Source organism: Diabrotica virgifera, chromosome 9, assembly GCF_917563875.1.
Source record: "Diabrotica virgifera virgifera chromosome 9, PGI_DIABVI_V3a".
NCBI classification, from domain to species: domain Eukaryota; kingdom Metazoa; phylum Arthropoda; class Insecta; order Coleoptera; family Chrysomelidae; genus Diabrotica; species Diabrotica virgifera.
The window spans coordinates 128,407,506-128,420,930 of NC_065451.1; the positions used below are offsets into that span (position 1 = coordinate 128,407,506).

The 13,425-nt window shown below is 33.3% G+C and overlaps 2 protein-coding genes across 2 annotated transcripts; both read left to right on the top strand.

The window, feature by feature from the left end:
* The first annotated feature begins 822 nt into the window (after positions 1-822).
* Positions 823-1,477, top strand: LOC126892690 (uncharacterized). The gene is made up of 2 exons (XM_050662325.1): positions 823-1,144; positions 1,244-1,477. The coding sequence occupies exons 1-2, from the start codon at positions 876-878 to the stop codon at positions 1,419-1,421; spliced, it is 447 nt and encodes a 148-aa protein (XP_050518282.1). The 5' UTR covers positions 823-875; the 3' UTR covers positions 1,422-1,477.
* An 8,342-nt stretch (positions 1,478-9,819) lies between these two features.
* LOC126891351 (uncharacterized) lies at positions 9,820-12,110 on the top strand. The gene is made up of 2 exons (XM_050660529.1): positions 9,820-10,100; positions 11,093-12,110. Exons 1-2 carry the CDS (start codon positions 9,820-9,822, stop codon positions 12,108-12,110), a joined length of 1,299 nt encoding a protein of 432 aa, XP_050516486.1.
* The last annotated feature ends 1,315 nt before the right edge of the window (positions 12,111-13,425 follow it).

Here is a 13,425-nt window from a genome sequence, read left to right on the forward strand (position 1 = left end):
GGCTTATTTTTACGAGGTAGTTATCTATTGTGTGTAAAGGTAAAAAATACTTTTTTATGAATTAAAATAACATCATTTGCGTCTATGAAGTACAATTACAATATTTATTTCAGAAATTGTGCTTGAACTAATAACATTTTTTATAAGTACCCTTCCTACTTTAAGAAAATAAGTTATTCCTGTATCGCAGTTGAGATATTCAACTGTGCAAGGTAGGTATTTTAATCTACAAATTTTAATTAACTTAGATGAATTTTTTACTTCTCTAAAAGGTTTTAAAAATATTTTTCAATGCAACTAAATTATCCATTTGGTCTTATTCTGAAACCAGATGGACCGAAAAATATAAAGCAATTCGAAAGTTTAGTGAGCAGTTTGTTAGCATCGCTGAAGCACTTCAGACTCTATCGACTGAAGGTAACCGTGACACAAGGCAGAAAGCTTTCCAGCTTCATTGCGCAGTTACAAATACAGCATTTGTGATATGTCTACATGTGATTGCCAAATACTCTGCCAAGTTAGAAATCGTTACGCAAATGTTACAAGGTGTCAGTGTAGATATTTTGAAGATATCAAAACACATTCAGAAGGTTACTGAGCTATTCAGTTCAGACCGACAAAATGGAGAAAAAGAGTTTGATAACATTATGGCAAATGTTGAAACAACAGCAAAAAAGCTTGGAATCGAGCTCACATGTCCTAGTGTTGCTCCGAGACAGGTTCACAGACCAAATCACTCTACCCAGACTATCAACGAATACTATAGAAAGTCCATTTTCTTGCCTTATTTGGATTCTTTGGTTCAATCGTTGAGAGATAGGTTTTCAGATAGAAACAAACCATCATTTGAAATTTTCAATCTGCACCCTAAAATCATGAAAGATCTTTCTAAGGAAGATTTTGAAAAGTCTATTAACAATATAAACAGCACGTATTGTGAATTGTTAGACAACTTTAAGGAGCAATCAATTCTGTGGTTCGACCTTTGGAAAAACACGGAGATAGATGCCAAAGCCTTGGAAAAACTGAACTTAATAGAGGTTCTTGAGCATGAGCATGCCTGCTTTTTGCCGTCAGTAGCAAAAGCCATCCAAATAGCTCTTTGTCTGCCACCAACAACTTGCACCATCGAGCGATCATTCAGGTAACTAACTATAATTTTATTACGTTATATTCTTATCCATGTGTTTCAGTTCTTCTAAAACTTACATTACAAGATAACAACCTCGATACTTTTTTACAGCACTCTCAAACGTGTGAAGACCTGGATAAGGAATACGATGTCGAACAATCGTCTAAGTGGGCTATGCCTGTTATCTGTACACAGAAGAAAAATAAAAGAAAATAAAGAAAACTTCATGCAGAAAGTAATTGATTTATTTGCGATGGACACCAGAAGAATTCAATTATTATTTAAGTAACATTTTACTGACACTAACCGTGTTGCGTTTTAAACAGCAAAACAATTTTTCTTGTATTTTTTGTTTCAATACCCTTTGCCCCCCTGAGGAAATATCCTGTGGGCGCACTTGCAGCTGACGCTTCAGTTACTAAGCGAACGCAACGTTCTACTGCTTGAGTATTACAAGGTAATAATGGAAAATCAGAAGTATTTATACTAGATATTAAATCAAGATTAATATCCATCTTCATTGTCATTGGTGGTTCAGTAGCACTTACTTTGTACCAAGATATCATCTCCGAATAATGGTCGGCATCAAAACGTAGCATGGATATTAAACTCCCGTATAGTTTGTCTACGTTCACTCCTCGCCTTTAGAATACGTCGTATGCCAAGTTCTTTGTATTTCAGATCTTCATCCGTAAGCATTGACAACAATATATTCTCCGGATGAGCGAAAAATGCATTACGTTGGATAACGGGATATATAATTTTTTTAACCATTTCAGATAGTGTGCTACATTCTTTGATTATTTGGAATAAGTGTCTTGATCCGTCAGTACATGATGGCCGAAGTTTCACTCTGAACCAAAAGGGGGCATAGACTTTGGAAATATAAGTTTCCAACAGAAAAAGACTTTCATCTGGAACTTCGGTTGCTACGTAAAGCCTCATAATTCGGTTAGCTGTTGTAAGCCATCTAGCATGTGACAGTTTCCCTGGATTTCTTGAAGCCAAAGAAGCAGATACGTTACCAGTTTCAACTGATTGCACTATGTCCAACAAATACTGTTGATCAGTATTTAAATCAGACCCGTTGCGATCCAGCTGTGGTAGATCTGATTCTATTCTTTTATACTGTTTTACTGGAAGATTTTCGCAGGATTCCAGTTTTTTCCCAATTGAACCTTTGTGTCCGCAAGGACCTGAAGTTTCGCCATCAACTTCTTTAAACAATGTCGCAGGAGAAGCTCATTAAAATGAAATAAGCAAATAAGCCACTGCAGGGGACGGTTTAGTTCTTTCTCTAACAAACGAATTACCCCGTTCTTTGCTCCTGTATTTACTACCGTTCCATCTGATCCAACAGCAACTAAGTCATTTAAATTAAAATTCTGGCGTAAATAAAGTATAATTGATAATTTGATATTTAATGCTGAATCACCTTCTGGAACGGCGTGTCCTATATATTGAGAACCTGGTTCACTAAGAAGAGATATATGTTCTTCTGTAATACACCGGCGTTTATTTGCAGTTGTTTCATAAATTTGTGTTCGATCCTTTCTGCCGTCAAAGAATAATCCTATAATAGCAGGTTTTTCCGTGGGTTTGGCCATACAAAGTTCTCGTTGTGATGTTCGGGCTCTTCTGATTTTCATTCTATCTATTGTCATTGTGGCATTTCCTTTTGATATAACACCCGTGTCTTCCAAAACAGCATTAACTATTATAGCTGCTGCACGATCGGACACCCCAGTTCTGTCACATGCAAGTGCCACTGATAGTAACTTTAGTCTCATTTGTGATAAACTTTTATTTTTCAGATTTGATTTGTCTAAAAAAGAAAAGTTTTCATGTTTTTACTTAGGTACATGATTCAAAAAATTATATACTAAACTTACCCAAAACATCATCTGGACCTGGATCTGATCTTTTACCAGGAATATCGTCTTCCTCTTCTTGACTAAGGGTAGAGGCTACCGATTCAAATTTCAGATTTCTTCTTGTTAAGGTCGTCGTTTTTGATTTTGTTTCACCTAAACAATAAAATCAATATCAATGTTTTTACACATGGTTTGGTAAAATCGAGGGTAAACTTACCTAGAGATTTAACAAAACTGCTGTCAAATTCAACGTCGTCCTCTTCATTATCTTCACCACTAGAACTGAATTCTAAAAAGTTTTCCTGTACATCTAAATAACTACATCCAGGTTTTGAATCTTCTTCTTTAAAGAAACAAGTTTTTCTGATCTGATTTTTTGCAATATTTGTACTAACTTTTATGTCTACTGTTCCAATAGCCATTAGTCTCTTAGTTCTTTGGTCAGCAAGAAAGTTTTGTTCTCTTTGGGGTACCTTTTTTGATTTTTCACACTTACATGTTTGGAACTCGCACTTGCAAGCGGCTATATCAAATAACTTAGAGGCCTCTTCTTTAAATGACTCTAATTTAGAATAGAATAGAATAGAAATATGCTTTATTGTCACTGAAAATTATACAATTTTATGGACAAAGCTTAACATAGATTCACGAAAAAGATATACATAACAATAACAATAACAAATACAATTTTATAAAATTAGATAAATCGTCAATAAAAAAAAATATATAAACAAGTTAAAAAAAAGTGAAGTAAAAAAACAAAAACCAATATATTGCAAAATTACTATAAATTGCAAAATTGAACCTACAACATAATATAATAAAACACAAACAAAGGAACTAATAAGTTTAAGCTGCTGTATGTGACACCCAAATATAGATAAATACACTTTAGTTACTTGTACATTACTGTGATTTCTTAGTTAGTCATTAAGAAACTCTTCTACTGAATAATATGGTCTTTTAGATAAATGAGCTTTTGTCATTTTACGGAACTTGAGAAAGGATGTTGCAGATTTAAGTTGTAAAGGGAGATGGTTGTATAGTTTTTTTGCGGAATATAGCAAGCGCGGCTCCTCCTTAGGGTCAATTGGTCAATGACCCCCCTAAAATAATCTCATAAAAATACCAATTTTATTAAAAATATCTTTTATCTAAAACTTCACTCTGAAATATAAAATTCTCTCTCAGCAGTCTGCATTGGCAAAACAAATATAATAGATATAATAACGTCGCGCCTCGCGCTATACACAAGCCCGTGGCTGGGCCGTATTTTAAATTGTCTATATACAGTTCTTATGGCTTATGGACAAATGCATGTAAAATAGAAAAGAGACGGCAGATAGCAATTTCGTGGGCGAGAGTGGGAGTGACCTTTCCGTCGTATACCTCTAGTAGAGTCGACGGCCTCACGTTTAGTTAGTTACCGTCTGCTGACCGCACTTCACGGCAGGTCTATATCGATCGCGGCGTATTTGCGTAATTTATTTTGTTTTGTTGGATTTTTTTGTGATTGTAACAAAAACAAGATGAGTGTTGTTGACGAAATAATTGCCTTAAAATCTGCTGGAACACTAAATTATGAACGGCGGCTTGAGAAAAAAGAAAGTGGTCGACCAAAACCAAACATGAATTTAAAACAAACAACAAAGGATAGGGGTAAGGACATTCAAAGATATTTTAAAGAATCAATGTACAATTTGTGTGATTGGATTTGTGGCTGCAGTGTGAGAAATGCATTTTTTTGCTATCCGTGTTTACTGTTTTCGAATGACGCTGTATGGGCGAAAAATGGAGTAACTGACATTAAGCATTTAAAAGTGAAAATTACAAAACATGCCTCTTCAACTACTCATATAAATTCATCAATGAGTTACGCAAGTTTAGGACGTGTTAACATAAGACAGCAACTTGATAGTGTATATCGTAAATCTGTGCATGACTTTAATGAATTGGTATCTAAAAATAGGTATATTTTAAACAAACTAATCGACTGTGTAAAATTTTGTGGAGTTTTCGAAATTGCATTGCGCGGTCATGACGAAAGTGACAGCTCCAATAATCGTGGAATTTTTCTGGGCCTTATCGATTTTGTTTCTGAACTGGATTTAATGTTTAAAGAACACATTGAAAAAAGTACAGTATTTAAAGGAACATCGAAAACAATTCAGAACGATATTTTAGAATCAATGTTAGCCATTGTGCATACTCATATCATGAAGGAGATTGGCCAGACAAATTTTGTGGCCATTCAAGTAGATGAGACCACAGACAGCTCCAATAAAACGCAGATGATTATCATATTGCGATATGTATTAACTGGTATTGTACATGAAAGATTTTGGAAATTTGTTAACCCCCTAGGTACTACAGCACAACATTTAACTAATGTAATATTGGAAGAACTTCAATTATTAAAAATTAATGAAGCACCTGAAAAATTGATTGCCCAAAGTTACGATGGTGCATCAGTCATGAGCGGTAAACTGGGAGGAGTACAAACAAAAATTAAAGAAATATACCCAAATGCACACTTCATTCACTGCTATGCCCATCAATTTAATCTTATCCTCCAAAAAGCGGCGAGTCAACACAAACCGATAAAAATATTTTTTGCAAATTTACACGGATTTTCGTCCTTTTTCGGCCGATCTCCAAAACGTACGATGGTTCTGGATAGAGTGGTTAAAGTAAGGCTACCTAAAGCTGCGCCTACTCGATGGGCTTTCAATACAAAATGTGTTGAAATTGTATACACTTATAAAGATGATTTAAAATCTTGCTTAGAGGAAATTATTGATGAGGAGCAAGATGGTAACAATATAAATCAAGCAACTGGTTTAAAAAGACATTTGGAAGATGAGCATTTTTTATTTTGGTTAAATTTTTTCCATAAAATAATGCCCCATGTTGATATATTGTTTAAACAATTGCAAATGCGAGACATTGATGTTATATCTGTCAAAAATTGTATCCTGTCTTTTAACAACAATATCCAAATAATTAGAAATACTATTTTGGAATCAGAAGTACCAAGCACATCAACAGCAAAAAAAAGAAAAACTACTGCAGAGGATCCAAAGCGACGAACTGCACTTGAAATTTGTGATATTATTATATCTGAAATAAATCACAGGTTTAGTTTCAATGATCATCTCATGATTTCACAGTTATTCTACATAGAGAAATTTGAAGCATACACTACCAACTTTCCGCAAAATATTTTAAAAATGGTGACGGCTAATTATCCCACAGTGAATATTTCCAAACTAAAATCGGAACTTGAAGTCTTATATTGTCGTGAGGATTTTCGCAATAGTGCTGGTGCAGTAGCCATACTTCAGCTTTTTATTAACATGAATTTGTCTGAAACATTTTCTGAAGCAGTGAAGTTATTAAATATTTTGTGCACACTCCCTATGACAACCGTGGAAAGTGAGAGATGTTTTTCTACTTTAAAAAGAGTAAAAACATTCCTGCGTAATACGATGGGACAACCTAGACTTAGTGCCTTGTCTATGCTGAGCATCGAGAAAACGCTTGTCAAGAGCATTCCAAATTTCAATGAGAAGGTCATAGACTATTTTGCAGAACTAAAGGATAGAAGAATTGACTTAAAATATAAAAATATTTAAAGTAAGTTTCGTTTTAATAAATTTACAATTTATTATACTATAAATATTCCTATCTATATATCAGTCAATAACCTGTTCATACCATTTTTCCTATATTTTTTAAAAGATTTACTCTAAAAAAAGACAAATTTAATTTTCGGAAAACTAGGGTAAATAGTATTGAGTTTTATCTAAGTCTGTATTTTTTATCTAAAATATAAATGCTAAAAGATCTTTTAAATACTTTAAAAAATCAACAGTTTGAAGTTTTCAAACCAAAATGACCCCCCTGAAGATTGACCCACGAGCCGCCGCTGGAATATAGTATAGATTTCTTTACTAACTCAGAAGACGGGATCGGTAAATAGACATCAAAAGTTGAATTTTTGGTGGAGTAGTCATGATGAGGCCTTGCTGGAAAGACATGCATGTGTTTACGAATTAAGCAAACAGTTTCTAAAATATACAAAGATGGAAGGGTTAAAATTTCGTGATCTTTAAAGTAACTTCTGCAATGGGTTGTTCTTCTGAGGCCAAACAGATATCTTATTGCTCTTTTTTGTAATTTGAAAATAACATCAAATTGGGCAGCTGTACTAGACCCCCAAAAAGGAAGACCATATCGAAGATGAGACTCGAATAAAGAAAAATATGTTATTTTAGAAGATGCTAAATTGAGTTCCTTCGAAACAGATCTTATGGCATAGCAGGCCGAGGCGAGTTTCTTACTTAACAAATCGATATGAAGGGACCATTTGAGGTTGCTGTCTAAAAGAATACCAAGAAATTTTACAGAATCAACGGTAGAGATCTGGCTGCTATTCACAAGCAGGGGTTGAAGAGCACCTTTATATGATAATGCTACCGTTTTATCCACGTTAAAGGAGAGTAAATTAGAGTCAGACCAGGTTTTTATCGTAAGAAGATCAGAAGTTATAGTTGCATGAAGAGTTGCAATAGTTGAGTTGCTCCAAGTGATACTGGTATCATCAGCAAAAAGAAAAATTTTTCCATCGATTTTTAAATTAGTGATGTCATTTATAAAGATCAGGAAAAGTAGAGGACCCAATACTGAACCTTGTGGTACTCCACATATAATGTTTTTGAGACTAGAGTCAGTATCATTTGCTCTAACCAATTGTTTCCTATTATCTAAGTAAGATTTAAACCAATTCAAAGAAATACCTCGAGTTCCATAGTAATTAAGTTTTTTAATCAAAATATTGTGATTTACACAATCAAAAGCTTTGGAATAGTCACAGAAAACAGTGGCAGTATAAAGATTATTGTTTAGTGCTTGGTAAACCTCGTGAAGTACAGAAAACATGGCATCAGTTGTACATTTATTAGTTAAGAAGCCGAACTGATTTTGTGATAAAATATTGTTATCAAAGAGAAAGGACATAAGTCGGGTTTTTATGAGCCTCTCAATAATTTTGGAGAGTACCGGTAGTAGGGCAATAGGTCTATAGTTGCAGGCATTAGATTTTTCGCCACCTTTATGAAGAGGAATAATAATGGCTGTCTTTAGGCACTCTGGAAATTTACCGTTTTCAAAGGAATCATTAATTAGTGACACGAGGAGTTCTAACACATTATCTGTGAGATTTGAGAAGATTTTTATAGATAGTCCATCAGTACTACAAGATGATTTGCTTTTGATACTATTGATCGTTTGGATCAATTCAGATTTATAGATTGGTCTTATAAAGAATGAATTCGAGACAATTTCTGAATTAGGGAGATAGGAAATGGGATCTTGTTGAGACTGAATAGTGGATGTTATATTTTTAAGTTTAATCGTCTGAGTATTCTTTCTACTCTTTAGATTTCTCTGCATAAGTTTGTAACGTTGGTGAAACTTTTTGATTTTGTCCCATATTCGATTTTTACTCACTATAGGAATTGAAGCTTTATGCCAAATTCTTCAATTTTTTTCACCGTTTGTTTTAAAATCTCACTAACAGGAGGATCCTTCCCGGCAAATTTTTCCTTTAAGTCATGTTGTACAAACAAATAATGGCACATAACATCGTTAAACGTTGGCAACATTCTATCATTCAATAATTTTGGATGTCCAAAACAACACACTTGTCTTTACTTCTAGGTGCCATTATTATTTTCCCACCTGCGAGGACAGGCGTAAAGCACTTAAACAAGTAAATACAAGTAACTTGTGATATGCGCAGCGAAGACGGCGCGATGGCGCGCTACCAGTGATGACGTCACTTCAGGAATTAAGAAGTAATTTTTGCAAAATTAAATATGTTTGAGGAATCAGAAGCCCTGGTAGTAGAAAACATTTGTTTTAATATATATTATTTTGAGTGACAAAATGTACCTTTTTTCCGCTATAACAGCTTAAAAATGCTATTTTTTATTAATGTCTTTATTATGACAATTTAATCGGAAATCGGTGAAATTCCGAAATTTAAGGGTCTTGAGGAACCCCAAAATATTAAAATTGGTCAAAAATATTTTTCCATCTTTTTTTGTTAACACTTACGCATATTTTAACAACTAGGTCACACTACTTGGAGAAAAAAAGTTTTTTCGTTCCACCCTACTGCACACGTCGTATACTGACTGCAGACTGCTGTTCAGATAAGTCATCGTCGAATATTATAAACGCGTATTTTCTGCATGATTGACAAAAATACAACCTATTATTTGTTTTAATAGTGTTTTAATAACAAAACTAATAAAAAAATCTGATTAAGGCCTAAGGAATTAACACAGGTAAATATATCAGTGCCATACATGCATAAAATTATTTTATAATATAAATATGTATATTCGACATTGGTCATTCAATTACTGTTATTATTACTTTTACCATTTCATATGATTTTAAGATAGATGAGCATATGATTCATAAGAAAGTTAGATTCAATCAATTTGGATTGTATATTTGACAAACATTTTTTTTTATTATTGTTTTATTATTTTTTAAAAATCCTAATGTATTTTAATGCTTTAATAAATTTTGAAAACATCGAGTGACATATGTACATACCTATGACTGTCGAATATTGTTGTAAAATTAAAAATATATTTCAAGTTATAATTAATAATTAGTAAAATTGAACTGTTTTAAAATATTTATATTTTCCGACTGGAATTTTCTTACCTACGTCCATTGCTAGCAGTATACAGTCTATTTGCGGATTGGTGATTTCTTGTATCTTGCTTGCAGAGAATGGATATAAGGAAGTTCCTTAAAAAAGTAACACACCCTTCCCATGAATCTGACAATACTGAAAGTCAAAATGAACATCTGCATTTAACTATAAAACTTAAATATGAGGCGTCAGAAGATCTGGATATCCCGTTACCCGGACCCTCATCTGAAGAAAGAAGAACTTATCAAAATCAAAATGACTTGGGTTTCTTCGTAGAGAACACGGCAATATCACACGACAAAAAATATGACCTAAAATATCCCTATGTACCAAGTGCTCAATATAACTTTAAAACGACGTAGGTGTAAACGCTAAACGTTGTATTAAAAGGTCGTGACTTAGCGACTATGAATGGATGGTATATTCTCCAAAACTAAAGGGTGCTTTATGCAAATTTTGCGTCCTATTTAAACCTGTTACAAAAAGAGGATTTTTAGGTTCTTTTGTAATCAAGGAGTTTAGTAATTACAAAAAGCTCCATGAAATTGCTAAAGGACACCAAAATTCAAAATAGCATAAGCAATCAACAGGTCGAGCAAGTTCCTTTACCAAAATTATTTCTGGCGAACAACCAACTGTTTACAAACAGCTTAATATTCAAGAAAGGGAACTCGTACAAGAAAACCGTAAAAAGATCGAGCCTATTATTTCAGTAATTCTCTTCTGTGGTTCTAATGATCTTTCACTGAGAGGAAAGCATTCAGATGAAGGAAATTTCAATGACCTCTTGAAATTTCGAGTTGAGAGCGGCGATAAGGCCTTAGAAGATCACTTGAAAACTTGCCATAATAAACAGAAGTATACGTCTGTCCAAACTCAAAATACACTTATTGATATTTGTGCGCATGTTATTCGTGAGAAAATTATTAATGCAGCTAATAATTCAGAGGCATTTTCTGTGTTAGCTGACGAAACTGCTGATATATCTGGCCAAGAGCAGTTATCCATAGGGATTCGATTTGTGGATGAACAAAATATAATTCGGGAAGAGTTCCTTGGATTTGAAAAATTGATATCTATGGACGCTAAATCAATAGCCAATATGATACTGACATCATTGAAAAATTATGGATTAAATTTGAACAAACTAGTTGGTCTCGGCTTTGACGGTTGCGCAACTATGGCCGGGAAAGATAATGGGGTATAAAAAATTATAAGAGATGAGTACCCGCTTGCGAGTTTTTTCCACTGCAGCTCGCACAGATTAAATTTGGCCGTAAATGACTTGAACTCTGTTCAACAAATACAGAATTCGATTGGGACCATTAAAGAAGTTATCAATTTTTTCAGGGAGAGCCCCAAGAGGCGGTCTTTGGTACCAAATATTCCCCTGCTGTCTGAAACGCGTTGGACAGCCAAATACAAGGCGATAAGGTTATTTTCTGAAAAGTTCCTTGCCTTAGGAATTGCTTTAGAAAAGATGTCATCTGAGCCGGAAATGAATTCAAAAACGAGAACAAAAGCAAACATTTTGTTTAATGCCATAACAAATCCTGTTTTTATGGTTTGTCTAAAAATAATAGCGCATTATTCTTCACAACTAGAGCCAATTACAAACAAATTGCAAGGCGTTTCCGTAAATCTTCTTTCTGTGAAAAAACATATTGGAAAATTACTCGAGATCTTTCAAAACGATCGAAACCACTGCGAGGTTATATTTTCTGGAATATTCAAAGCTGTAGTAGAATCATCCAAAGATTTAAATATAGAAATTGTTATTCCAAGGCTTGTTGGACGGCAAACTCACAGAGCCAATGTTAATGGAAAATCGGCAGAAGAATATTTTAGAATATCTATATTTAATCCCTATTTAGATTCTTTAATATCTTCTCTTAAATCTAGGTTTTCTGAAGACTCCAATATTGCATTTTCTCTAAGTTTACTTCATCCGATATACATACAGAAGGATATTTTATTGAACTCAAAAGATATCAAGAACATAGCTGAAAAGTATAGCATTGAAAATTTTGAGGCTGAATATTCAACATGGGTATCAATGTGGAAAATGAAGCCAGTGACAATGTCAGAAAATGTAGAATTTATGGAGTTGTTAATCAAAAATTGTGAATATTATCCAGCAATTGCAAAAACCATTAAAATATTTTTAACAATGCCACCAACTACTTGTTCAGTTGAACGATTCTTTAGTACTTTGATACGCGTTAAAACATGGCTTCGATCAACAATGACTGAAAATAGGTTGTCTGGACTTTGTAAGAATTCCGTACATCGAAAAATAGTTAAGTCAGATAAGCAAAATATTATTTCCCCAGTTATTGATATTTTTGGCTCTGACAGGCGAAACTAAAATTCCTATTTTCAGCATAATAGGTTTTAGTGTCATTTGAAACTATATACTTTCTAAAATTTTGTTTTCCAGCAGCATCAAACAAAACAGATTTTGTTTATGGCTACGCTTAGGTTAGGTTAGAATTAGGTGTTTTGTTATGTTTTTACAATACAGTTTTTTTTATTAAGGTAATTTTTATTTTTGCTCCACCCTGGAAAAGTTTGTAACGACGCCCATAATGTCAGATATGTGTAAAACAGTTTTCAATGCTTGTATTATGGTGACTGGTCTTAAAGATGAACATTTATTTTGCTCATGGCACGTAGACAGGGCTTGGCAAAGTAATTTGAATAAGATAGCTATTAAAGAAAAGAGAGATTCCAAATGTAAAATATTAAAAACTTTGCATCATACATCTGAAGAACATTTTTTTTCAGCAATGAAGAATGCTATAGAATATATGTGTGATGATCAATGCGTTAAAATTTTTGGACAATATTTCAAAAATACGTCTGCTCATAATTTTTTAAAATGGGCGTACTGCTTTAGATAACATTCAAGAAGTTAATACTAAAATGCACTTATATAGCCTTAAATTAGAATGTACTATTGTTTTAACTTTTTTGTAACTTAGTTATATCTGTTCTGTATCATTTTTATTAAATAAATCACATTTTTTTTTAATTTGCCGCCTATTTTTTTAATTAATCGATTTTTATCGATTTCAGAAATTTTAGGTTGTCAGGCAACGCTGAGTTTGCGTAATTTTAAACATTTGTTTACAATTACATTTGAAATTTTAATTGAACACAAGCCAAAAGCAATCATTGATGAATAAAAGTTGTATTTTCAATAAAAGGTTGTAAAAGTTGTATTTATAAAGTTATCTTTCAACTAATAAAAGTTGTATTTATAAAAAAAATAATATGAGTGATAATAACAATACGAGTGATAACACGAGTGATCATACACCTCCGAGTGAGGCACCGACTACTACTGCTGCACTAGAGATGTGTCGGTCCGGATGGACCCGGTCCAATTGAACGAATCTAGTAGTGGAACGAATCGGACCGAATCCTTCACAGAATACATACCGGGTCCATCGCTACCCTGATTTAACTAATTTCTTCAGGTTGAACCGGATCCGTGGTTTTACCGGGTCCGTTGTTCACTTTGTCCATTGCATAAAACAGTTAAAATAAAATGTTTGCTTTCTGATTATTTTTATTTTAGAAAGAACACAAATAATTATAGTACCAAAACAAATTAAACTAATACAAAAATAAAAAATTACGCTTAACAAACCTAAAAATAAAAAATATACATATATTAA